The 27903-nt window shown below is 44.7% G+C and overlaps 1 protein-coding gene across 2 annotated transcripts; it reads right to left on the minus strand.

Annotated features, from left to right (window-relative positions):
* Positions 1–1646: 1646 nt before the first annotated feature.
* Positions 1647–27838, minus strand: MAP3K14 (mitogen-activated protein kinase kinase kinase 14). Of its 2 annotated transcripts, none has more exons than XM_037411169.1 (16): positions 27749–27838; positions 20005–20277; positions 19362–19431; positions 17310–17520; positions 16573–17181; positions 15391–15528; positions 13096–13225; positions 12232–12363; positions 11695–11799; positions 10296–10459; positions 9747–9897; positions 8766–9116; positions 7488–7594; positions 6527–6671; positions 5854–5954; positions 1647–4962 (listed from the first exon to the last, which is right to left on the minus strand). In XM_037411169.1, the coding sequence occupies exons 2-16, from the start codon at positions 20255–20257 to the stop codon at positions 4798–4800; spliced, it is 2832 nt and encodes a 943-aa protein (XP_037267066.1). In that variant the 5' UTR covers positions 20258–20277; positions 27749–27838; the 3' UTR covers positions 1647–4797. The 2 variants fall into 2 exon arrangements, with proteins under 2 accessions (XP_037267066.1, XP_037267067.1); XM_037411170.1 differs by having other exon boundaries at positions 27745–27805.
* Positions 27839–27903: the final 65 nt, after the last annotated feature.

The following is a 27903-nucleotide window of genomic DNA, read 5'->3' on the forward strand; positions in this document are numbered from 1 at the left end:
AGGCATGATCAAATGGGTGAAAACAGAAGGAATACACATGCCACAGGGCAACAGAAGGGAAAAGCCAGGACTTACGGCTCTTCCAAAAAGCAGTCCCACTTCTTACTTCACAAGCATCCCTAAGGAGAGGGCTACTGGACCCCCGGCCCCCACATGGCCACGTACAGACCTGCTGGGCTACCTGGTGGCAGGGGCCACCGTTGCTGCCATCCACTGCGTGTGGGAGCAGCCGGCTCGAGGAGGCGAGGTCTGGCACACGCTGTTTCATGGCTGCTCGGCCGGGATGTACTCAGAGACAAGAAGTGCTCTGGTCCTTCCCGAGCTGACCTGCACCTTACAGGGGAGTTAGTGACAAACACCCACTTTTTTTTTTTTTTTTTTTTTTGTGGTTAACCGGTCTGACTCCTGTGTTCACAGTGCCGATATTGGTATGCGGCAGCAAACCCCCTCGGCTTCAGTTTGGGGTTTATGTTCCAAGATAACCCACCTCACCCACTCACTGGCAGTGCCATGAGCACACCTCTAGTCCATGGCACAGATTTAACACGAACGTGCCACCGAAGCGGAGATAAACAGCTCTTACACCAACAGTGAGCAGAAGCACTTGCTGGAAGGTGTGGGCAGGTCTCCAGAGCTCTGCCTGCCTGGCCTGGTGCCTCTGCATCCCAGACCTACTTTTCCCCATCGAGGGGAAGACTCAGCATCTCCCAGTACAGCAAATCACACGTGGTCGGGGTGGGAAGGGAGTGCTGGGGGTCACCCAGCCCAGCCCCTGCTAGAGCAGGCTGCACAGAGCCACATCCCAGCGCGTTTGGATGTCCTCAGAGAAGGAGACCCCGCAGCTGCTCTGGGCAGCCTGTCCCAGTGTCCCCTCACCCTCAGGGCAAACAAGTTCTTTCTCGTATTCAGGTGGAACTTCCTGTGCTGCAGCTTGTGCCTGTTGCCCCTTGTCCTGGCACTGGGCACTGCTGAGAAGAACCTGGCTCCATCTTCCTGACACTCACCCTTAAGGTAGTTGTAGACATTGGTAAGACCCCCTCTCTGTCTCCTCTTCTCCAGGCTGAACAACCCCAGCTGTCTCAGCCCTTCCTCACCAGGGAGATGCTCCAGCCTCCTCCTCATCTCATCTCCGCAGCCTCCGCTGGCCCCTCTGAGGTAGTTCCCAGTCTCTCCTGAACTGGGCAGCCCAGCACCGGACACAGCACTGCAGACATGGCCTCACCAGGGCAGAGCAGAGGGGGAGGATCCCCTCCCCCACCCTGCTGGCCACGCTCCTCCTCGTACCCTCCAGGGTCCCACTGGCCCCTTGGCCATGAGGGCACACTGCTGGCCTACCAGCACTCCCAGGGCCTTCTCCACAGGATCCCCCCACCTGCAATGGGACAGGAGAAGGAAAAGGGATATCTATTTGGAAACAGAGAGAGATGCCAGTATATTTAGCAAAGCCTGTGCTTAGATGCATCAGTTATTTACCACTGCATCAGCTGTTGCTGCCTCTTCACACCCAGAAATGACTTCTCTCTGCATCCCCCCAAACCAAGGGTGATGTACAGCACAGTTTAATCATACCAGGCTCCCCTTCTTGAAAAACATCTTATTCAGCACCATCATCTTGTTCTCTGGGACAACATATCATACCACTAGCAATGAGAACGAAGAATCTTTTTTTTTCCAGCTTTATTTTTTTCCCTGTGAAAATGCAGGTCAAAAATGTTAATTTCAAGAAATCACAGTTTTATAAAGTGTCATTCGTTCAATACAAGCTATAGTCATTCCATCACAGTGCCCATCCCAAAGAGATTACGAGCTTCATATTGCTTTGCCAACAGTGATTTCTCCAGACATTCGGAAGGAGCTACACAACAAGAGCCATCTGCGTTTATCACTCCTACTGCTATTTGTCCTCCCTATCCTGAACTGGGGTTCTGTCCTGAAGACCAGTTATGTTGTTATACACAGTTTCAGCCAAATTTTAACGTGGATAACGAAAAGCTTTCCTGACTTTCCCTTCTGTCAGCATTGCATAGCCCGCCTTGATCTGGAAGCTGGACTTTCTATGCCTGTCACAGCAAGAACGACCAGCCGAATTGAGAGGAAACCATCCTGGCAGCAGAAGAGAGTCAAGGAGACCTCAAGCAGGTAGGTAGCAAAAACACGAAAACCCTGGAGATACTCCTGAGAGGAGAACCACATTATTTCAGGACAGTAAGAAAAACACCAGTGGTTTGTGGTATTAGCTGAAGTGTCTTTCCTATTCGGCAGGGACTGCTGACACCACAGCCCGCATGTCTGGCCGGCTGTCCTATAAAAGATTTGTTAGGTGAAAATCTGCAGTCTCACTTTCTCACTTGAGGTGGCAGCAAAATAGGACTGAAGGTTCTGGACAAAACAAAGAGGATGGAGATACTGGCTAATGCTGGTGTGAGAGTACAGGAGAACATGGACATTTCCGTCTACCCAACAAAGACATTCTGGGTTCGCAAGGTTTGTGTAGGTGGCCTGAGATTAACGTTAATGCTATAGATGAAGTGTAAAGCTCAGAAGTCCTGCAGACAGAGGGCTGCTGCGTCCTTGCCCCGCTGCTCAGCAGAACGCAAGTCTAACATCAATGTACCAAACTGTACACCTATACATTGAAGCATTTAGCAGACAACAGTGAAAACCACGAGACGCAGCCTTTGGGAAGGGAACAGACCATGCTTTCGTATTGACACACCACCAACAGCGATGTGTCATATTGACGCATCACCAGCAGACTCTTCTTAGAAACAACCAACAGGTTTTTCTCCTCCCCACCTCAGAGGAAGCCTAGGAAGGGTGCCAGGCGTGGGAAGTTTGGTCGGTGTACTCAACATGTGCTTGGGAGCTCCTGAGAAGCCTGGAGAGGCATTTTTGATGCCTTCTGCTCCTGAGCTTACAATTCTTAAGTAGTTTATGGCATCTGAAAAAAGAAATAGAGCCAACCTACCCACTCTCCCCACTCCTTCCTGGAAAACATGTGCGTAATCTGTTAATTGTTTACTAAAAAGACTCTTAATGTGGCATTTCAGATATAATTAGGTGCCTATTTTGGACAACATATTAAGTGCTTTAGAACAAAAAGTGCTATAAAAACTATACCCATAGTGGTGACAGGTTCAATATTTCTTCAAGGGTTCCACTTTTTTATTACATCACAACTTTACTTTTCTGATTAGGGATGTCGCTGCCTAGCGTATCAATACCAGCTGATGTTCTGGGAGACCAAAGGGTATCAGGTGCTTAAGGAGCACCAGTCCTCAAAAAGGAAGGCCCAGAGTTTAACTTTTCCCAGCTATTTTCTAAGTGACCTTCGCTTAAGAAAACTGCCAAAATTCCTGCCCCGTTGCGTCCCCCAGAACCAGCATGGATGTGGCAGGGCCTACCCTGCTTTTTGGGAACTGTTTCTTTATTCTGCCTGGATGTAGATAGCCCCTCCTCAGAGGCCATGGCACTCAGCACTCTGCAAGAGCCACAGGACACCATCAAGTGACCGTGACTTCCAGGTGTGCAAGGACTTTGAGCAGTCCTGAACAACTACAGTCATAGCTTATGCCTCCCTCTGGTGCTGCTCCAGGTTATAGAAGGGCTAGCAATACCTGCCCATCCGAATTTGACCCATGCAGTTTTAGTATACTCCAAACTATTCACAAATCAGTAAAAAAAAAAGTTCAAAGTTTAAGGCACTCTGGGCCCAGCTGCCCATCCCACTCTGTTAACACGTTTTGCAGTAAGGGGAGCGGTACAACGCCCCGTGCCAGTCCCAAAGTGCTAGTGAAAGCAGCTGAGATAACACGCCATGCAGAACCGGGGCACCGATCTCCAGTGGAGGGGCCGAGCAGCCAGCCACGTAGATAGCTGGGAAGGGAAGACTTCTATAAATGCTGCAGCAAAACTCACACCTTGTCTGAGCTGACTGAACCACCGCCCCTCCCCCCTCCAGATGGAGCTGCCTGGGCAGGACAGTTCTTGTGAAGCCCCAAGTCAGCCGTGGAAAGAGGACGGAGGAATACAAGCCCTTCACCCTGCCCACCAAGGAATACCATACCCTCCTCCTGCCCTACCTGCCAGAGGTGGCAGCAACACCAGAGAGAGAGCACCAGCTCCAAAGTCGGGGAGGAGACCTGAAGGTGAGAGCTGCAAGCAAAGCTCTTTCTGGGAACAAAGTTATTTTGTGATTCAAGAAGGAAGCGTCTGCGGGGAAGGGTGGGAGGTGAAACCAAGAACCCAGCTAGTTACTGCTGTAGATTTTCCCCATGCAAAAGGCTTGAGGTAGAGATGATGCTACCAAGCCTACAGAAACGTTAAGTTTTTCCTTCAGCTAGAAGGAAGTTAGCCAGCTCCCCTCAGCACAACCAACCATAGCTGCACAGAAGATGCCCAGCCTTCTCCTTTGGGCAAGCCCACCAACGACTGGCTTCACCTCAGAGGCTGAGCAACACGAGTTCTCATCCAATCCCCCTATTCTCCTGAAAAGCACAATCGCATTCCTCTGAAAAGCAGGAATTTCCACCCACCATTCTCAAGCTCAACCTAACACTCACACCCAAAACAAGTAATTCCCACTGCTCTGGAGAAGATCTAAGCTCAGGACATGTCTTGGAACTGGATCAGAACAGGTAACAGAAATGAGGCCCAAGAGCAGCGAGCTGGTGAACTGCTATCCTACTTCAGCACAAAACACCAGTAACTGCACTTGGTGCTCCATGGCAGGGGTGGTTGGAAGCTTTTGCAATTCCTTCTTTCAACAAGGTAAAAACCTCCAAAATAGAAACAGCTTCATGGTCTGTTCTCCAGCTGACCATGTTTGACTCGCCATGTCCAGCTGACGCTGCAGTCAGGGGCAAGGGTGCATTGCAGCTCAATACCAGAGTCGGGGACCTCCATGTCGTAGTGAACTGACTGGCCTTCTTTAGTAACCAGACTGAAAGCAGGAACTGGTATCTGTGAAGCAGGACAAACAGATCTGAGTGGCACTTCAAGTCTCTTTCAGGGCAGAATATCCCTCTAGCAAACCCAGCAAATAGCTTCCCAGCCCCGTAAAAGCTCCTGGAGAGAGGCTTGAGCTTAGCAGTAACATCCTACCCTTCCCTTGTAAGAAAGTATCTCAGAAACTGGACTGGGTAGCACGCACCCTGCTGCTGAATCGCCTCACCCAAATTTTTGACCATTGCTGGCGGTTCCTGTGCTGCCTCTGTTTGGGGACTGCGAATCTCTGCAGGCTAGCGATATTTTGCTTGTGATGTCCAAAAGAACTAAGTATACCAAAGAGAATCAACACCACTAAAACATTTTCTGGACTTCTGCAACCTCTTTGTTTAGAGATGATCACCACATTTTACACTCAGATGAGTCACAGTCCCACAACCACTCAGGAGTTTCTTTCAGGGGCTGCCAAAGAGGCCCGCAGTGAGGTTCCCTGGAGTCTGCCAGTATCTCCTCCAACCTAACAATCTAGAAGCATCACAGCCAAATACAGCCTGCTTCCCATAGCTGATATTACTGCTCTTGATGAACAAGTCATACAGCGACTCCTCTTTAGGGAGAGGGGAAAGAATTTATTATCGAGCAGAAGAATTTTTATGCTGCAGCACAGGTACCTTCTAATCGTGAGGTCCCTATGGTCCCTATGACAATTAGCAATGGATTATGATACAGAAAACACCTTCTGGTGTCACGCTTACAACAGTGACACTGAAGTTACGTTACTAAATGTCATTAGGGTCCTTGAATGGATTTCTGGGTCACTGGTTTTAAGGCATTATGAGGCTGCGTTATGGAAGAAATTGCTTCTCAGACAAAATGCTGTACTTAACTCCCAGCTTTGTGTCTCACCTGGCTGCTTATCCCAGTGGCAATGTCTCCCACCTTTGTCCTATGAAAATCCCTGATGTGTAAATTTTCTCCACTTAGCAACTGGATCTGGATTTTCACTCCTGAAATGCACAAAAGAAGTCATTAACTTCTGCTGCAGGCATAATGGCTTCACAGTCCACCACAGAACAACTGACTAGCAAGGTACATACATCAGAAGAACTGGTTTTTTGTCATTAAGCATTTAATTTAGGTAAGGCTTTCATGGAGCAGGGAGGCTTGCTGAAGACAACAATGACTCACAAAGCAGAGCTGGATTTAGCAAGAAAACAGCTGAAGAGATGTATTGATCTGCACAACAAGCCCTCAAAAATACTTTGTAGACATTTATGGTTATAAAGCATATATTCCTGCACATGGCAGTTGCACGAGGCAAGGCATACAAAGCTGAACGAGACTCTGTGCCTTCAGGAACTTCTCTGGCTTTTACTAAACAGTGTAGACCTGAGTGTCTTCCACCCATCTACGGCTGGGGCAGACTTAGCCTCTTGACAACTGTGTGCTTTTAGGAGGGTCTGTGCTAACACAGCAACTAAAGGGTAAGAAGAGCTCAAAGACTTCAAATCGCAGTCCCTCTACATACTGAGAAAATTATACCTGACCATTTACCCAAACTTCAGAATTTCAGGCTCACCGTTGAAATAGCTAGGAGTGTCTGTGTGCCGATTGCGGTTCAGCAGATTGTTCCAACTGAAGCTCTGTCCATCTGCCTGGCTGTTCCAGGAATGAATTCCAGAGCTCATAGTGTCCCTCAAGCTATGAGAAGCCTTCATGGAGTTCTGCAAAAGTAAGCACCAGTTTTTCAAAGGCTCCTAAAGAAAATGAGCTTGCATGAGACAAACATTAAAACAACATCAGGAAATAAAAAAGTAGAAATACACAGGGACCTAAGGCTGGGCATTGAGTTACTCAGCATTCACGTGACATCTAGAAAAGGGGATGAATAGCAATGCAACCATTTGCAGACATCGTAAGATATTCTCAATAATGAAATCAATAATCAGCTGAAGAGTCAGATGAGAAAGGGAGGTTTTATCATACTGAGTGACTGGAGAATAAAGCATCAGATAAAATTCTAATGTCAGTAAGTCACAAGTAGCATACAGGAAAAATAGTTAACTGTACATAAACAACTACGGACCCTCCATTGCTGTACTGCTTGGAAAAGTCTGTGTTATCTTAGAGTCACAGAAGGTCAAACTGACAACATCAGCATAGTGGCGAGTACCCGTCAAAAGTAAAATTAAATGTTAGGGTTAGGTATTGGGTTAAAAAGAAAAAAAAAAAAAAGCACAGTCACATCCTATGCTGCACACTATGCTGTGTCAACAGCTGAACTACTGTACAGAACTCTGCTCAGTCCTCCTTACAAAGCATTAAAAGGCTGAGAGGAGGAACAGAAGTAGGAAGCAATGATGATCACAGTCAGAAATTACTCCTGTAGATGGCAGGCTACACAATTTCGGACTCTTGAAAGTATCAACAACTGTGAGAAACTCTCTAGAGGTCCACTGGTCACAGCTGCTGCTTTCCCCGAGGTGTTTACCCTGCTACGCCACCCACCCACAACACGGCTAGCGTCCATTTACACTCACCTTCTCACTAGCATCTGACACAAATGGGCTGTCGATGCTGAGACATGAAAGCATTTGTTCTTGCTCTTCCAGCGAGTAAGGCTGTGAAAGGCTGTTCAAAAACAGTTCTGCAAGCAAAAGGAAAGAGAAGGAAGACATTTCCAACGTTTCCTTTAATGCCTCCCTGCTCTAATTGCAGTTACTGCAATTAATACCCAAAGCTTCTTCAGCATTATCTAATGAACATCGATACTGGTGTCCACAAAACACGACAATTCCTTTGCTACACAGAGGCTATGGGCACCACTGTGAGAATAGGGAAACTGAGCCAAAAAGGACAGATGAATTGTGCAATGACATAGAAAATGCCAGAGACAGGGCTAGTACCCAGAATTTCCCAGTTCTGGCCTATTATGTCACCTATCATTCTTCATTCTAGATCCATCCACATTATACCCTGGGAAAAGTCAAACTTATGTACTCAACTCTTGCAGTAACTTGCACTGATGATATCCAGCCCTTAGAAGGCTGCTGAAGATCCAAAGCCATTTGAGAAGAAACCTGACTCTCAGCAACCCCTAAAATGCTACTCCTCAGTTCCACGACAACAGCCGGATTTCAAGACACTTTTTTCCTAGTCTGAAGTTTTCAATTCATTTACTAAGACTAGAAAATACGGGGTAAAAACAGTGAAAGGTTGAGTTATAATGCGGCAATGGAACTGGACTATTACTGCTCCACTGACTTTCACACCAAAGTTACTGCTGGTTTTCAAATTCTGGATTGCTGCTGGTAATCAAATTCATTGGCTGGTGGCTACAGGTTTTCCAATGCCCAGGACAAAGAGTTTCAGACTGATCCTAGCTATATTGCTTTGTTTGACATCTGCCATCCAACAGGCTTATCCTGTTATGACAAGAATTATACTTGAAGACCTAAAATTTCAGATGAAGTTGTAATTGCAGACACTGTTTATACGGTGTACGTAAGCACAAGTCTGAAACTAGCTGTTTTCTGAGAGGTTCCTGCACCTCTCACAGAAGTTCCATCCACTGTTCAGACAGCGGGAGGAAATACTGATCACTACCCCTGTAGCATATTTAATTGGTTAGGAGCTAGTAGTTTTGGTAATTTAAAAGAAGGCCGAGCAATGTGTGTAACGAAACAGGAACTATGAGCAAAATGTCATCCAAGCTCAAAAACCAGAAATAACTGTCAAGAGGCCAAAGGAGAGCAGCTGTATTTTTATCATGCTCTCAAGCAAAGAAATTTGAATTCCCTACATAGCCCATCGCTTACCTATTTCCAGCTGCTGAAGCTCTTGTTCTGAGATGGTTGTTGCTTTCTCCACATGGCTGCAGCTCTTCAAAAGGAGAGGAGTCGAGGAGAGAGGTGGAGGATCCCAGGTCTCTGATAATTCCTTGCACACATTCCAAGGGGTTCCCTCGACCTCCTCGGTTTGCTCTAGAGGTGGCAGTGGTAGGACTGCGCTTGCACAAGAAACTTTGACTGCCAATTTTGGGTCAGAAACAGTCTCAGAAACTGGGCTGACTGTGGGGGACAGGGATGTCTGTGGATTGTTTTCTTTGTTCAAAGATAAATGCCTAGGCTCTCTGTATTCGCCTTTCCAGGGGCTTGTCACACCTCCCACTGCAAAAACAAAAAGCATACAAACATTATTAAATAAAGAAGAGGAAAAAAAAAGGTAAAAGCTTGCCTTCATAATCAGTTTCTGAACTCTATCTTGCTGTAAAATGCCCAGCTTCTTCAAAAGACAAAACCAGATCACCTCTACAAATTCTTGTTGCATTACAGAACCTTTCAGCAGGATTAAGTTGAAATAAATTACGCATAGTCTCAAGGGCAAGACTGGACCACCAGTATGAGTTACAGTTCAGGATGCAATAAACCTCTGCTTTCAGTTTCGTGCATATCAGGCTCCAGCTCAATAGATGCAGTTGATATTTCAGCTGAACATGAGGCCAGCCACAGCACACATCTTCATAAACCCACATAAAGCAAAACATTGTCTACTTCAAGCAGAGAAGGAAGAAAGACTGTGTGACAGCACACAGGAAATTTTAATGTAGTTGTGTGAGAAACACCCGGCTGCGGGTAAAAGCTATCAACCCAAAAATATACATCAGTGATGAAGCCTGTGCAAACAATATACTGAACAGTAAAACATACTGATAGTGCCCATAAGACCACTATGATGTAATTAGCCATTGGCCACTTCACCAGTGCAGGTAGGAAGCTTTAGACAAAGGACATTTCTACCTTCTTCAAGTGCGACACTAGTCTTAGTTTTCAGTTCAGATGCAGATGCTCTCTGAACAGGCTCTTTCTCCAGACCCATCTTAATAATCTCAGCAGTCAGAGGGTTGCAGGAAGGTGGAATTTCCCTCAGAGGAGGTGGCTCTTTAGCTATCTGTGTAACAAACAGGAAATGAAAGAGTTTAGACCAGAGAAGCTTAATTTGATTTCAGAAAGGTTCTTCCCACCCTGAGACCATTTCTAACTGAAATTACAGCATTAAATGAGACACCTGAGTGGTAATTTTATTACAGATGAATAGCTACAAAGTTACACCCAAGTCATGAGCAGGATACGAAAGGAAAAGCCCTAGCATGTGTAGTACACAGCAGCCTAAGAGGCGTAAGAAATGATCAGCTTTCAAAGCAAGGTTGGCATCATCTTAGATGTCCAGTTGGCTTAGATGCCCAGTTGGCTCTCAGCCAGCCTTCCTGAAATGACTGCTCTCTAGCTAGGTATAATGAGATTTTGCAGGCTAAGTACCTTTCACTGGAGATATGTTGGGTCGCTTACCTTCAGACAGAGTGGGTGATTGTAATACTGGGTCCAAGGGTGGCACCCATTAAGCATATGCAGCATCATACAGCAACTGCTCCAGACATCCACTTTGGAGTCACAACGCTTTCCCATCACCACCTCTGGAGCCATATGAGTCTCCGTGCCAGGTACATAGTTCCCTAAAACCATTCAAATGAAAACTCATTGCATGTAAACTACAAAACTGTTCCAATGCAACTGCTGGGAAGCCTAAGGCAGCCTCCTTGTCTTTTCAGTTTCAGTTGAAGTGAGAAACAAGTCACCTTAACCCAAAAAACAGCATTATGTGCTCTTACAAGCTGTTCAAAGCCTACATCTCTGTATCAGTCCCATCTCTTATATATGGATCAGGTATTAAACTCCCCTTCCAACCACATCTGAAAGGCAAAACATCACGCTCTACTGGTGAGCTTGGCATTAGAAAACATGAGCACTGTGTCCAGCTCTGGGGACAACATAAGAAGGACATGGACCTGCTGGAGCAAGTCCAGAGGAGGCCATGAAGATGATCAGAGGGCTGGAGCACCTCTTGTGTGAAGACAGGCTGAGAGAGTTAGGAGATTTTCAGCCTGGAGAAAAGAAGGGTCCAAGGAGGCATTATAGCAGCCTTCCAGTGCCTAAAGGGGCCAACAAGAAGCTGGAGAAGGGCTTTTTATAAAGGCATGTTGTAACAGGACAAGGGGGAACGGCTTTACATTGAAAGAGGGCAGATTTAGATTAGGTATTAGGAAGAAATTCTTCATTGTGACGGTGCTGAGGTGCTGGCACAGGTTGGCCAGAGCAGCTGTGGATGCCCCATCCCTGGGAGTGTCCCAGGCCAGGTTGGATGTGGCTTGGGAACAACCTGGTCCAGTGGAAGGTGTCCCTGCCAATGGCAGGGAGCTGGAATGAGATGGTCTCTAAGGTCCCTTCCATCCCAAACCCCTCTGTGATTCTATGATATCCTTCTCTTGCAACAGCTGCATTAAGAAGCCCTGTAAAGTTTAAGTGCCCAAAAGTCAGTGAGGAATTTTGCTTTAGTGGAGGTCAGGATTCTTTCCCAGCTGTTAGTGAGGTCACATAACAAGTCAAAGACAGACTTCTAAGTTTCAATGTTGCTCCTTGCAGGGACAAAACACTGAATGTAGCACGCTGTGACATAATCTCACAAAAAATAGAACAGCCTCCTTGACTGGGAGATAAGGACCACCTTTCAACCTCAAGTTCGTTTTAGCTGTCAGTGGGATACATCACAGTAGGATCAATAAATGTGACACTATGAGCAATGTTAAGTCTGGAAAATACAGTTGTTTGCAAATTAGCCATATGTAAATTTTCAAAAAGAAAGAATGAGTCAGTAGGGTAATTCTTTAGAATTGCAGCAGAAAATCCTTACCTGTGACCAAGGACTTTCCCAGGCCATCTGGATGAAGGTGAGCAGAGTGACCAAAGTCACACAGAAGAGCCCTGCTTCCATCATCAGACAAGAGCACATTTTCCGCTGGCAATGATAAAATTTTAATTAATCAGTCTCCTTTGTATTATGGTCACTGAGATGGGAGAATTGTCAAAAGCCCACAGAGCTGCAGGTTTTTTAAGCCCAAACCAAGGTCTATTACTCCTATGGAGCAGGACTTAAGCAAGAAGACAACTATAATTATCTCTACTTATAAGCTACCAATTATCTATCCCGGAAATTCTCCTACCCCAGTGAGGGGTCAGTCTGGGCAAACAGCCTGTGAGACCCACCAGATGACAGAAAGGAAGAGGTGACCAAGTATGATACGCCCAGCTGCTCAGAACCAAGTTAAGCTCTAATCTCAAATGCAGAGCTGAAAATCTAGTAAAAAACCTTTTGCTACTCAGTAACTTAATCTCCAGTTTGCTGCTTCTAAGAAAAAGGGAAGAACAGGTACCTTAAGTACTGTCCTACCTTTTACATCTCCATGGAGAATGTTTTGAGCATGAAGATACTCCAAGCCCTCCAGTGCCTGGCCCAAATAACTGAGGGCTCTGTCCTCTGGCAGGCAGCCGCTCTGTTTAATTAGCTGACCTAGTGAGCCGCCTAGAAAGGAATCCAGAGGGTCCGTGTTAGTTTATCTTTAAATTCTTCCCAGCATCATCAGCGTTCCTCGTTGTTTCCGGTGAAGAAATGAGAACTGCCAGGTATGACAGCCTTGATCTTCCACACATGGGTCTGTTCCTTTTGTTTATTCCCAAGTTCTTACTCCCACAGAAACTGGCCTCTGTCATGAAGCCTTTTGCTTAGTGTGAGTTTGACAGTGTTGCTTTGCATCAAAAGCTACTCTGTGATCATATCAGGCATTTCTAGGTGCTACTGATCACCAGGCTGTTTCTTCACAGACTGTGTTTTCCATGGTCCTGGCTAGAAAAAGAGCATCAGGCAACAGAAGCATCTAGGTTTGCTTATACAGTATTCCCTTTTCCAGTACAATGTGCTTTCCATGGTGCCATGCAAATAAAACATGAAAGCAAAAAACAGAAAATGTGTTCTAGTGGGAATTTGCAGCTGCTGTTCAAGAGATACACATCTTGAACTGGAGTGAGGCAGGACTGGAAATTATCCACACACACTCCCTTCCAAGAAAGGCCATTGCCACACACCAGCAGGGTTGACACATACCTATCCCAACCCACTCAGGAATTAACACTAGGAACACTCTGGATACAGCAAAGAATTAACAGATTTAAAATAGGGGCAGGAGGAAGAGGAGATCAATGTCCACTGCATTCAACAGTTACAATGGTGCTTCCATTGTGGTTGTTCCATTCTCACCCTCCATCAGCTTCATGAAGATGGTCACCCAAGGTCCTTCCTTCACAGCTCCGTACAAGGGGACAACTTTAGGACTTGTTACTGCAGCACATGTTGTTAACTCTTCTGCACGGAAGTGTTCAACTTGTACCTAGCAAAACAAAGAAGCAGCACTGAACAGATCTGGTGACAAATCCTGACAGAATTGTCCCTCTCTGATGATTAGGTCAGAGTGTCCTGGACCATTTAACAGCAGAGGCACAAGGATGACCTTCATTAACAGAAATCAGTGGGTACAACAATAAGGGGAACACTCAGAATGATTCTTAACAAGGATGATGAGTCCCTAAATTCTCAGTGTCTGAGTAAAGTGAAGATTTGTCAAAAAAAGGTGTCAAGTTGCAGTATCTCTGGCTTATAGCTGAGTACTGGTAGTCTTCAGGAGGAAGGTCATTTCTGTCTCAGTTAAAAAAGGTAATGCTGACAATTTAAACATTCTGCTTTCATTAAAAAGGAAAAAAATTAAGGATGATGCAGTACTTCGCAAAAATAAAACTTCCCCAAAACAGGAGGAAAGATGAAATAGGACCACAAGCAATGATCTACACTATCACCTTTTTAGGTGGCACTCTGCCTGCACAGGAAAACGGTTAAAGAAAGTTTGGCCAAACTAAATAAAACAAGAATTTGCTAAAGACCAGAAGGAAAACATGAGTCATTAAGATTCTGGTGGGAAAAGGATGTATCATGTTTCTTCACTGTTAGCAATCCAGCTATCACCAGTTTTCTTTAATCTCAAGAATTTGGAGAGCAGGTGCTTACAACACCAAGTATGGTGAAAGAAGGTCAGGTAGTCCCCTTCTAACACAGGCAGACAGCAGTAACTGAAGACAGTCACTGATGTAAAACACAATACGTCATAGCAAAATATTCAACTTGCATGTTAGACCTCACTGGTTCAAGAGTTTAGTCTGAGAAGATTTATTTCTGATATAGAAGTATCCTTTGAAATCCTCCAGTAATAAGGAAAAAAAAAAACCTGACATTCTGAAAGACTTCAGCTTCTCCTACTCTCCCATTTTCTTTTCAGTACAACCACTGCTTCCTGAAAACATAGCCCACTAGTAAAAGCTATTTCTCCTAAGACTGTGTATCTGCAACATGGATGATAAATTTAAGTAGTTACATACTGTCAGAAAACAAGCTGGTCATGTTGCCACAAAATTCCACATCTAAAATGTGAGGTTGCAGAATAGGAAGTCATTTTTGTAATGCTTTAAATATGTTTGCTTCTATGTACCTGACAAATGAAATGGTTAAAAATACAGACAAGCTGGCTTAATCTTGCATTTACATCTTTCCATGGGCAATACATCAAAGTGAAAACAATGTAAACAAGAAAAGTCAACATTTTCAATTGACAAATGCAAGTTCCAATTCTTTTTGCATGTATTATTTTTGTACTCAAGACAAAACGCTTCCCACTCACTTGTTGAAGTTTTCTATCAGAGTAATGTGAGAAACATCAGCTCACAGAGGTGATGAAACTATTCAAGTTCAAACAAAATAGTTTACATTCTCATCATCTACTTGCATTATCACTCTGCCTTTACCTCTGAGGCCCCCCCATGCCTGCCACAAATCAGCACCCTGAATCAAGTTATATTCCACATGCTTCACACATCGTATGAGAATGGCGTATCTCAGTGTACAATAGATTATTACGCCAGCTTCTGGAAAAATACACATCCTTTGCTGCATCTGTAACAAAACCACCTCATTACAATGTGCCAGTATTGTATATGACATTCGCTGAACAGATGAAACCTCTGTTCTAAGTGCCTACCGACTGCCTTATTTTTCACTTTACTCCTTTTTCAACAGAGAAACACCTGCCATGTCACCATTTACACTAGATATGTTTTAAGATGACAACAGTTAGATAAGCAGACAACTCACACAGCCGTCTCTCTCCCACACTCACTAAGCACACCTTAAAATCTTTCTGAAATCTCTACTCTCTTGCTTAGCCTGTCTCAGCACAAAACCCAGGATCCCTTGCAGCACGCTTTGAAGGCCAAATGAACCTATTTCTGGCTGCTAAGCTTGACCCCCTGCACACATACAGGTTCTCTGTCTGCTCCTTCTCTCCATGCCGTCACCTTGAAGTTTTTCCTTGGACGTAACCACAGCAGCATTTCACTGTGGCTGTACAATAAGGTACCTACAGTCCACAGCAGCTGCAAGAAGACTTTTTCTCCATAGGCCTTCTTGTGTCAGGACCCCCCCCCCCCCCTCTTTCTCACGCATAGTTACCTTTTTGGCAGCACACTGAAATCCTGTCTGTTTATCCTCTATTTTGTATACTTCTCCAAAAGAGCCAATGCCCAAAGAACCATGACACTTGGTCCAATGAACCTCTTCTCGGTACTCATAATCCACTGGCTTTAGTTTCTGGAAGTTAAAATCAGAAAACAAGATGAAGCAAGGAAAGTAACACTTAACTGCTGAGCTCCACAGACAGAGACGAACATTTTCAGAAAAAGCACAACGATAGGTACTGCTGCCCCTCTAAAAATCCCTGTACAGAATTACTTCTGTTATGGGCTTGAGATGAAATGATACAGGAGGACCTACTTGATTTCTGTGGACTCTGATCTAAATGAGTGCATCCAATTGTTGTAAAGGAAGGCCACCAGTATTTGGATAGCTTTGAAGCTCCAAACTATTCCCTCCATGGGCAGGACATTAAATACGAAGCGAAATGCTACAAACAAAATAAGATCCGTGTGACTAAATGTAGACATCTCTGTGTGAGCTAAACCTTTTTTATAGTTAGTAGACTGAGATTGTGCCTTAGGTCTCTGTAAACATACTTAGGCAGGTGACACCCTGAACTCCACCGACAACACTGACAGGGTCACAATGATTCCAGAGAAAGAGGACTCTAAGAGGAGTTTATGGTGGCAAGAAAGAACTGAATTCAGAAGAAATGAATCATGCCTCTAAGATTTCCACGCATTAGCTATGCCCAAGCCCTGTGTTTGGCAAGGGACAACAGGTAAGTTGCTGGAAGGAAGCAGACATGCTTTTTGCACGTTCACGATCTGCACGTCCCTGGTTTCTGTCTGTGTCACCGTTCAGGTCATCTATAGCCAATAAAATATTGCAGCCTGTTGACCTGAATGGACTGGGTTCTTTCACAGACAAACAGAGAAGGTGTTTGAAGACTGGCTAAGCAAAGAAACACTTCTCCTAGACAAGCATGCATATTCTGTAAATAAGCGAACAAATTAGAGCCACCAATCTAAGACCAGGGCTTTATATCCTTCAAAAAACAAAACCGCATCTTTAACTGGCAGTCTTCAATTGTATCAAGAACCATCCAGAAAATGCAGTCTGGTTACAGAAACTAGCACATGGATGCAGATTCTCTCTCTTCTGAAGCCCAGGAGAAACTGCCTTCCACAAGACTAGTGTGCAGGGTCAGAAGATCACCTCGTTAAGTAGCACGCCTTCATTTTCATTGGCTTCATGAAATTGTTCCTTCAGGTCCAAACCACCTCCTCTCCACGTCTTGGCTAGGCTGGCTAAATTTTGTGGTTCACCAAGACTCACGCTCCCCTTCAAGGCGTCTACCAAGTATTCTTCCACAGAAATCTTGTCTGAACTGGTTTTCACAGACTGGTTGATGCATTTGGGGAAACTATATTCTAAGTTTAGGCCAGATAAGCGATGCTCACTGTCTTGATAGTTGAGATCACCATGCAAGTACGTCTCCAGAGCGTTACGTTTCATGGCAGGGAGAGGACTGTCCAGATGTGGGAAATGAGGGGGTATTATGTTGTAGGGAAAAGGATGGAGAGTTTCAGGCTGTGGAACACTGTCCCTCTGATAGTGCCGTTTCCAAACATGATTAAGGCACTGAATAGGGCTTATCAACTTGTGCAGTTCTGCTTTGTATTTGCTCCCTGGTGAATGGAGTTTGCCTGTGGACAGAACTTTCTCAGGTTTCTCAAATGGCAGTGGATCATAGACCAAGTCCTTGTTAAATTCCGAAACCCAGAAACGGTTTCTGTAAAGAGTATTTTGGTGTGATTCATCCTCCTAGAAAATAAACCAAAACAAAACAGCTGAGCAGGATCCTCAATATAGCCATATGAAATTCAACCAAGAATTGTTAGGAGTTTGCAGGGGTCCCCACAGTACAAAAGGAAGTCTTTAAGGATTCTCACCTGGACAGGAATTGGGGTGCAGCTCTCTTGCTCTGGAGTTCTGGGACCGCGCCTGCCAGCAGCCACTGTTTGTACTTTCAGCTTGGATCTTTTCTTGTGACGTTTCTTTTTTGTCTTGCCACGATGCCTCCCTCTCCAACAGGTAGGTGCCATCTTTCCCTCCGTTGCATGGGCCACATTGTTAGGGATTTGATCGAGACTGTCTGACCGGCTATTGGAAACCAAAATGCATGAAGTCTCTTAGATCTGACAGTGAAAGCACACCTCCAGTTAACAATTATGAACCACAGAACAAGAATGAGAATCAGAAATTCTGCCTTCTGAGATTTAAAGAATCGAGAATTATAACATAAATTCCTGCCTTCTAATATGTAGCATTTGTAACCTCAATGCACAGTAGTACACCTGGCATTGTAAGAAATAAATATGGGTGATGTGGCGGGGAAGCAAAGCATTAAGTCTCCCACTATTTGCAAATTCTACAAAGAATAGCAAGACTGGATGGCAAAGTAGAGGTAAAAGCACTAAATGTCTCCAAGTTGCTTTGAAACAGCCTGTGTCTATGATTTATAGCAAATGCACAGAGATTATGTATAAATGCATTCTATTTCTAAAATTAATAAAAGTGTTTGTAATATAAGTGTCTGCTCTACTTGAAAGAAAAATAGGCTTTGCACCAAAGAAAAGGGATGACTATGTGCATGCAAACAAAATAGCTTCAAAAAGCAAAAATATTCTGGCATGTAAAGATCAGTAGTACAATATGATTTCTAGAAATGCATACATATGCAAAACAGCACTGGCCAGCACACCAGCTGGGGGTCTGCACAAACAGGCGCAGCTCTCAAGAGGAACATTTATCTGCAGTTATTCAATACCAACCACAGTAGTTAAGATTTTTTTTTTAATCAAGTTCTAAGAGAAAACAGGATATTTGATCTTCAAATGAAGAAATCCTAATTCATTCAGAATAGTTATATTTGTCTGCCTTTACTGAACAGTGATGCAGTTCACAGCCAGCATTGCTCTCTCCGTCTTCTCCTGCTGTTCCAGTGCAACACAGAGTGCTAAGAGATAAAATAAGCAGAGTTCTAGGTGATGGCATTACCACATTGCCTCGAACCTGAACATATCGCTGGTGTGCCTTCCACATAAACCTGTCAAGAAATGGTTCCCTCAGCATTTCTTCAGTTCCTTCATGGGACATCGTAAAGTCCGTGGGCAATGTCAAACCATATACCTCACAAGGCCAGATTCAGTGTCTGAAAGCTGCCGGAAAACAGGCAGTACCTAATTCTAGATCCCAGCGGCCCACTTCACAATGTGCTGGAGCTGCCTGGTAAAGCTCCAGTGCTTAATAACGCTCCAGTATGTGCCCCAACAGGGCACATATTCTTCATGAAGAAAAAGTGGCTCGTTCTCAAATGACTTCAGAAAAGCAAGTCCTGTTACTCCCCCTCTACCACTTTCAGCTTCTCTTCACAACTCTATTTCTGTTGCTGATGCTGTCATCAGGCAAAGGTTCTTCTCTCATCCCTTTTTGTTTATCCTCCCTGGAAATGAAACAGTTCCTTTTTCTCAGGACTACTTCTAGCAACAACCTAAGTTTCCCACAACTTTTCAAGGAGGATGGTATAACTTGGTTTCAAAAGCACCAGGACAATTTAGTTTAAAAAAAAAAAAAATAATGCAAATTTTCCCTTGGATCCTTCTACTTCAAGCCCATGAAACTAAATATATATATATAAAAATCACTCAGTCATTTCCAAACAAATTTGACCAGCCAGAAATAGAAGCAGAAAACTACAAGGGCCAGCAAATCAGAAGGCATCGCAATAAGACAATTGCAAGGTGTTTCAAGTGGTTTGTACTTCAACGTGTATTTTCTCCTAACAAAAAGGTTTTGAGGAAAATGTTTGGGCAAAGACACACTCTTCCCGAGCCTGAGACAGAAAAGCTAATTCAAGCAGGAGTGGTTTTGGAAAAAATACTGCAAGCACACAGAGCCAGGGTGATCTGGATCAAGTCAGCAGATGTTAAGAGATCTCTCACCTGTAACGCTTACTATGAGCAATAAAGGATCTCTCTGATAAAGTGGGGCTGAACTCCTGACTGTTTTCACCTGTGTGAAAGAAAACAGGATCATCACATGTCTTCAGTACTAGGCAAAGTCTCTCCTAGTAACAACTGGACCAAGAAACAACTCTACCAACCTGCTAAATCGGGGATCCAGACAAATCACCACACACTCGTGCCACATCACCAGCACTATGTTCTTGCTCCCCCAGCATTAAACAGCTTCCCAGCACTGCGATCTCCTGACCCCCCAGCTCTTTCCCACCTGACAGTTTTAATTTGTTTTTCTTCTGTTTTCCGTTTTCCTCCCTCTTTTAAAAAGCCTTTCAGAAGTCAGCCAAGAACAGATGATCCAGCAGGGCACATATTTATAGTCAAAGCTAGGTGCAATGGCCTCATGCTGTTCTGTTATTTATGCTTTATTCAGTGGATGCTGCCACATTATTAAGAGATTTCATGAGCTTCCTAAATAGAGACTGGGATGTGTCACCAACTCCACCCCACTTGGGATTACAAATAGATTTTGTCTCAGCTCTCCAGGAGTGCAAAGTGGGTGAAATCTCATACTGCATTACACATTCCTTTTTCTCAATGAAGAACAGCCTGCCTGGCTACTTACATTCTGCTTGGGCAATAATAGAAATTGATGCACAGCCTCCTTCTGTTTCTTCTTTTGCTGTTCCTTTGGTGATTACATCATTCAGGATTTTCCACTGGCTGTGAAAGATGACCTTCTTCGAATCTTCTACTTTGCAAACACTGCTCTGCTTTTCACTCACTGACTCGTTCAGCCCCTTGGTAGCTGTGAGCTCCTTCTTGTGCTTGACGGCTGGATCAGGAGATCCCTGGCATGTAATTCCCATCACTGCCATTTCACAGGTTCAGGAAGTCACTAAGGACAAAAAACCAAAGCAAAACACTTGTCAAAATTGTTCACAGGCAGAAGCAGCTTCAAGTTCATGAGAAACAGGAGGCTGCTGAAGGTATCAGATTACTAAATAATTAAAATCAAAGTCCTACCCAACCTCTCAGCATGGAGCTGAAAAAGAACCCAAGACTGCTGCCACCTCTCCATCCCTGACTTGTATCACTGAGCATCTGAATAATCGATGTTATTCTCAGTACTAAAAATATGAGACCACACAGGTTTCAAAGGGAAATTTATTTCTTGGTCTGTTCCCTTAGCTTAAATGCAAACAGTGAAACCATATAGAAGAGAGAACTCTTGTATCACTAAACAGAAAGAATATTCACAAAAAGAGAAATAAAAGAGAAGACATGTAAGATTTTCTCCTAAAGTACACCTAAGAAAAATTACATGGTGCTCTCGCACCACATGAAATGGTCATAAAATCCTGCTAATTGCTTTCTTCCTTTTACTCAAGTCACCCTTAAATCCATTTCTCATTTTTCCTTCCAATGAAACAAGGCTAGACAAACAGATTGCCCATACTCCTCCTTTGCTCCCCTTCCTTCCCCTTAATTGCCAATAATTTTTGAAATCCTTGGTCAAGCCTGACAAAAGTAGAGGTCTTACGATGTATTGGACTAATGCAAGTTGGTGTTGGACAGAGGACAGCGATGGTGCTGGAAGAAACAATCCCCTCTGGTTGGCAGCAGCTGGCGAGTCAATCAGCACGGGCTGCTAGCTGACCGGTTAGCGTAAATGTAGCTCCAAACAAGTCCCAGCATACGCCAAATCTTGGCCAATTGGCAGAGCAGAGGGAGGTGGAAGGGAGCCAGGAGTGGAAAGGGAGAAGTATAAAGAAGCATGGAAGTAAGGCGTTGTGGGACAGGGCAGGGGTATATTGTGGGGTGAAAATCAGGAACGTGGAGAGTTAGAAGTTCCCTACAACCACACTGAACACGAGCCCACAGGAAACATGGCTTTGGTTTAGCTCCTGATCCCCTCACCTTGGATTCTGAAAAAGTTAAAACAGTTGTCTTCTTTTAAACCAGAATATGCTCTATTGACTCTTAACTGTAGAGGTCACTGCCTCATGCCAGTCCTCTCACAGCTCAAATGCAAAATCTTAAAATGAACATTTTGGTTGGTAAATAACCCGTGAAAATTCAGAAACCTTAGCAAACACATAGAGGTGTGAAGTACCATGAACCCAGGATAAGACAAGGAGGAGGGGCATTTGAAAGGAGGCCAACAAAAACAAGATCTTAGAATGATTACAGGAGCACATCTTTGAGGCTCATCAGTTTAAATCTGCACCAGGGGTTTTCTTTTCCTTTTTTCTTTCCTTTTTTTCCTCTCCACCTTGAACAGTTGCCTGGGGCAAACAGGACATTTACTCTAACTGACTCCTGGCACCACAGAGATCAATCAGGAAAATGACAAAACTAGTGGGTGCTCTGTGCCTAAAGGACCACCAAGGAAAGGGAAAGGGAGCTGTTTGGGAGCCAACTGCACGAACCTTGGTGTGATGAGTCACCTAACAACCTGGCAGGTGTACAAGGAAAGTCAACAATGACCACATTCAGCGGCTAAGCAGAGAACAGCTGCTGTGCAAAAGAAGTGGTGATGACAGTATCCCACTCATTACACCCGTCCCACTCCCTCTCCTCAACAGAAATTATGTCAAATCTCAGTGCTGTAAAATAATCCCTTGGAGCAGCAGAAAGAGAGCCTGCCAGATGACTAACCCAAGCCACCAGTGACCAAACTGACAAGTTCAGAGCTATTTTTAGACTCACTCTCTCCTGACTTGCATTAACTCTGTCTCTCCTTGCCCTCCCCTCACCTTCAAGGACCTTCAAGGTCTGCAGCGCAAAACCATTCCCATCGCCAAAAAATACATAATTCTACAAGTCACTCCTCAGCTTAGTTAAAAGACAATAGAGGGAGGGGAGAAGTAAAATCGCAAGTCCTTGTCGCCCTCTGAAATGGAAAAGAATAACAAGGAAACATTACTGAGATTAAAGTCAACAAAGCACATACCTCACTCACGGACTAAAAAAAAAAAATAATAAGACGTAGCTATTGTAAGCAAGGTCCTCTAACACAGCAGCTGCCTGTGCTCAGACAGTTTAATGTGTGACTCAAGTCTACAAGGCTGTGTAGGCTCAGAAGCTGCAAGCCCAGCCCAGTTTAACTGTTGCTGCACAATTTTCAGGTCCTTGTAAGAATCAAAAAATCCAACTATTTTTACAGTACGCACAAGGCATAGTTGGCAGAAGTTGCCATTAAAAAAAAAACCAATCACAATTTAAAAATAATTTTTGAAGCATAACTTCTCTTGAAGTTACAATATTCAGAACTGAACAGACTACACCGATTGCTGTGCACTTGGAGGGGGTGGCAATCCAGAGAGGTGCAAAGCATTCGTAAGTCCCATTAACTTGGACGTAGACACTCCCTCCACCTCTCAGGCCCAGGCCCTGTACACAGCCCTTCTCAGAGAAGCTCTAGACAAAAGGCAGCCTTGGGACCAGTAAATGGGTACCTGAGGTCCCACGGCAAGACCACTAAGAACAGGATTTATCCACATGAGACACGCTGGAGCTGTGGTTTCACTGCCTATTTACTTGCCACCACTCCAGGATGAGCACAGCTTCCTGTACAGACGTAACTGATGTACGTGCAACATGAGGAGCTTCAAGTTATTGAGCTGGCGGGTAGTTGTTTCATACCCTGAACTGCTTCTCTGGTTTTCAAAACCTGCTCTCCCTCATCCAGGTCACTCAGATTTAACTGTAATTCTTATTTCAATATCCCTGACTTTCTTCCTTCTGTCGATGTGTATATGGGCTCATTATTTTCAAGGAAGAAAGAGGAAGTCAGGTCATGATGCAGTAGATAAAAGTGAATACTACACTCCTAGCCCACAATGGGCTTTTGCTAGCAGTGCTGAAGACTACTTGCTTCTTACCTTCACTAAGGTTTTACACTCACCTCTAGTTAACTAATGTTAGTTTTCACTGCTGTAAAAAAGAAAGTGCGTTTTTACAGAATGAAAGCCAAACACAGTATCAGTTGTGCTGTGGAGGCACCGGTCTGGTGGCAGAGGCAACTCCTCCCTCAAATGATGTCTGTGCTCCTGTGAGAAACTAATATACTGGATAAGGTCATCTGAGACTTGTAGGGAGTCAGAATTAAGGAGACACTCAAACACTATTAATATAAGAGATAATCAAGTGCTTTCTACTCCATTAAAACCTCCTCCCCTCGCCCTTCTCTAAACATGTCCCTTTTCACCAACTTCAGCTCTTCCATCTCAACTGGAAGCTACATGTAGCAGGGACCTTAAAAGAACATCTGTATGTTTCATTAAGTTACTATGTATATAGAAAGCAAGACTCATAGCTGGAAGAAAAAAAGTAAAGCAAATACCTCTCTAGCACTAAAACACAGGCAGCACAACATTATACAGGATCCTGCTTGGTCTGTCTGGGTCAAATCTCCCCTGCCAATGGCTTTTTGGAGATCTTCAGTTAACATTTTGTGGATTAGCCCATAGATTTGGTTCAAAATGGCTTGGGAGAGAGCTTTAAAGCATACATTAGACTTCATAAGTCAGCTTCAAAGTATGCAGATCTCTTCTCCTAGTCTGACTGCGAATGTTCAGCAGCAGTTTCACATTGACATTTAGTTAGAAGGGAGGAAAAAAAAAAAGAAAAAAAAATCATGTTGTCTCAGTGAGGTTTCCCACTTCCTTATTGAGAAGAGTTTTATGAACAATGCACTAACTTAGGTTAGCCTTCTCTTTTGCAGCTGCTACTGGTTTATTAAAACAACACAACTAGCATTTTAGAAATGTTGCTTTGCTGACCACTACAACAAAGCAACAACTGGGAAGAGCCAGGAATTTATGCATCACTAGAGCAGGGAATGTCAACTAGGAAGAAGAGCATACACCTTTCTGGGGACCTTCCAGTCCTAAGAACTGTCAGTAAGTACTCAAGAAAGCAGCAAGTCTGCAGCCAAAAGAACCTATCCAGTGTATTAGCTACAAAATCATCATACAAAGACATCAAACCTTGTCAAAAACCAAGTTTCACCAAAGAAAAAAAAGATGACACTTGTTAAAAAAGAAATAAATCACACTAAAGACCTGGTTTGGGGCTGAAGGAGTTGATATACATGTAAAACCCCTTCAAACCCCAGGCACCGTTTCCCTTTGTCCCTGCCTCCTTGCCATTGTCTTTCTCTGCTTGGATGCTATTGATGGGGCTTCCTTGCCAGCCCACGTTTCAGATGGAACTGAAATTAAGACTATTCCGTTTTTGGTCGTGTTGGTTTAAGGCATATTATTGTAGCAGGGGCCTGGGGTGGTTATTTAAACAAGCTCAGTGCTGTCAGCAAGGAGAAGTTTCAGTTTGTGTCAGAAGGGACTTTAAAAAAAAAGTTGTAGCACTCCACACACACCCCTACCTTAAAACACACTTAATGCCATTTTAAGTTAGTATGTGCAAGAGGAAAGTTAAAAAGAAGAAAAAAAAAAAGAAAAAAAAAAGGCTTCCCATGCATATCTGAGAGTTCCAATGTAAAAATAAATAGAATGCCTGACTGATTAAAATACTGGTGAGTCAGACCACCAGTTGCTATTCCAGGATGCTCACAGCCTTCATCTTCTCTTCTTTAACCAGTGTTATCCATTTGTCTTGTTTGAAATCTTGTCTGGATCCTCCCAGTCACTCATATATTGTCAAGTACTGCTGCACGCAGGTTTACCTTAAGATCCCCAGGTAAAGCAAAAACTTCTACCTAAACCACCACGGAACTGCCTGTTTGAAGGATTTCACTATCAGCCTTATGTTCAGGAGTAAGTTATGTTACAAATGATAATAAGTACGTAAACATATTCTTTGAAGTGGTTTGATAGTAAATACTTCAAAACCCTGTTTCAGCCCTTTGTATTGCTTACTGTAAACATCAGGATAATGAGCTTCAACTGTCTTTTTAGCTGCCAGACATTAGTATATTGCAATAGTTTGGTTACAAAGTCTGTAGGAAAACATTTGACTGGCTTTAACCATCAGCAGAATTTCTAAAAGTATCTAAACACTCCTGTCTTCATTTCCTCAAGTACAACCTTGAGTACAACTCGCCCTTTAACAATTCTTTTCATGTTGTTGAACAAAGATATGAATAACAACATTTGCCCAGAGTTTATAAACATGACCACAGCCCCATTCATTCAAAGAAGTGGCTAATTTTTCCCAACTGCTTTGTAAACAAGCATAACAGAAAGCATCAGAACAAACTTCAGCCTGACAAGGTTTTGCATTCCAGCATGGCTTAGCTGTTCTCACACAAGCTTTCAAGACACTGCTTAACATCATCCTGGTTTTTAAGACCCACCTGTGGAGTGAAACTATTTCCTAAATTATAACAAGATGATATAATAAAGCACCTAAATGGACAACTTCCAACAGTAACCACAAACACACATTAAAATCAGTTCTGCCCAAGCAGGCAGGACCGAGTTTTCACCAGTTATTGCTATACATTGCTTTACAGCTTCAAGTTTTCGACAACATTTATAAAATGCCATGTAAGTTCACAAGGAAGCAGTAAGGCTGAAATGGCTGAAATGCTAGGCAAACCCAAAAGTCTAGTTAAGTTTCATATAGATAGAAACATTTAAATGCAACTTAATTTACGATTGATCCTGTGAATTCGCTTATGATGATTTTATACTATAAAGTAGAAATATGAACAGACTGGAGTAGTTTCTAACTGTCCAGCCTGAGATAACTCCCATGACACAAATTCCCGTATTAACTGCAAAAGAGTTAAACAAGGTGAGAGTCCACATTCTTCAGGGCCCCGGGGCCCTGATGTCACTAAACCACGATCAGTTTCCCACAGACTAAGCCTCATAGGCCTCCTTCTGGTCCCCCCCATGCATCCCCTTGATCTCTCTTCCCCAGCATCTCTAGACCGTTCCCTAACTCAGGTCTCTTTTACTCCAAGCCAGCTGCTCTTCTTGGAACTTAGATATCTTTCTGTCTTCTAGACCTCTGTCCCTCTGTCTCCAGCAGCAGGTTTGACTGACACTTGCCAGCAAGCTTCAAAAGTCACAAAAGGAAAGACAAAGTGACAGCATGGTCACGTTTGCCTCCATCCTCTTAGCAGCCAGAGTAATAATTAGGCACTGCATCACTGTTACGCTAAAAGCTCAGCTCTACCTTCTCACATTTAACACTGAAATGAGATTCAGGACAGACAGTGGCAAAGTTCATTAACTCCAGTGATGTTAGACCAGACCCTTAGGTTTTTGAGTTGTTATACATTTGTTTGTTACACTCCTTCCTCTCAGCATGCTATGTAAAGAGTCACTCTCTTATAACAGTTAAAATTTAATAGTTAATAGCAAATGACTCATTCCAAAGGAATCTAGAGGCTGTGCCACTAACAGATTTCAACTTAGTTAAAATGCAATAAAGCAGGACACTACAGACAGATATTTCAAAGCCCGATTCGATTATTCTTATCGCTAATGTCACAGCAGAGAAGGTGTGAGTTATTACTCATAAAAGAGTTCAGGAAGCCAGTTGAAAAGAAATTTAGATGTTGTTTATGGATGCTAGTTTCAGACTGCTGCTTCTTACATGTGCAAAGCATCGAACACATGTTTCTAATGCAACCAATTAAAGCAGACAGGAAGCATCTGAAATCAACCACAGCCACAGCAGCAACTTATTAATCAGCAAAGAAGCACTTTAACCTTTTGCCAGAAAAAAAAAAAAAAAAAGCGGTGTCAAAGAGAAGCGCGATGGCGAGATGTGAGGGGCAAGCGGCCCAGCTGTTTAACTGAACTTCAGATCTTATTCAGTTGAATATTTTGATTAGCTGATGTCAGGCCTGCCCCCTCCCCGGGCCTGCATCGCTGGGGGAGGCAGCACCTAGCAACACCCAATAGGCACGGCAAGGCGGCCCCTCGCCGCCTCCCTCGGTGGGTGCTCCGGGACAGGCGGGGAGCCCAGTCGGCGACACCCGGGCGCTGAGTTGGACGCGGCTGAGGGGGCCGGCGGGACCCAGCCACGGGGCTGCGGCGCGGCCCCACCGGGGCCCGTTAGCCAGCGGGCACCGCTCCCCCGGCCTCCCGGGCGGCCAGGGCCTGCCCCGTGGCGGCAGCGGCCGGGCTGCCCTACCGCGGGGCCGGGCGGCGAGGGAAGGGTCCCTCACACCCTGCCCCCGCAGGCGGCCGCGGAAGCGCCGGCGCCGGCCGGCAGCGAGCTCCAGTCAGGCCCTACCGGACAGATGCGCTCCGCGGGTCCCGCCCAGAGCGCTTCCGCCGCTGCCCCCCGGAGATCCCACTCTCTCCCCAGGTCCGGGTCCCGGTCCGGGTTCGGGTCCCAGTCCCAGCCCCAGCCCCGCTCGGCGCCCCAAGGGCGGCCGCACCTACCGCCGCGGCCCAGAGTCCCAGCACGGCCCCTCAGGCCTCCTCAGCGGCGCCGCGCTCACTGACAGGCGGCGGCCAGCGCTGGCCCCGCCCCCCCTCCGCCGCGCAACCAATCACTGCCGCGCCGTGCCGTGTGACACCGCCCCAGCCCGCCCCGC

The sequence above is a fragment of the Falco rusticolus genome, chromosome 18 (genome assembly GCF_015220075.1).
Source record: "Falco rusticolus isolate bFalRus1 chromosome 18, bFalRus1.pri, whole genome shotgun sequence".
Taxonomy (NCBI): domain Eukaryota; kingdom Metazoa; phylum Chordata; class Aves; order Falconiformes; family Falconidae; genus Falco; species Falco rusticolus.

Bases quoted from the DNA above. Each gene is read 5' to 3' on its own strand.
- MAP3K14 (XM_037411169.1), bottom strand. From the start codon at position 20,257: ATGGCAGTGATGGGAATTACATGCCAGGGATCTCCTGATCCAGCCGTC. The intron at 19,432-20,004 runs GTAAGTAGCCAG...TCTTTCACACAG, and splicing joins TATTATTGCCCAAGCAGAAT to GTGAAAACAGTCAGGAGTTC. The intron at 11,800-12,231 runs GTAGGACAGTAC...TATCATTGCCAG, and splicing joins TCTCCATGGAGATGTAAAAG to CGGAAAATGTGCTCTTGTCT.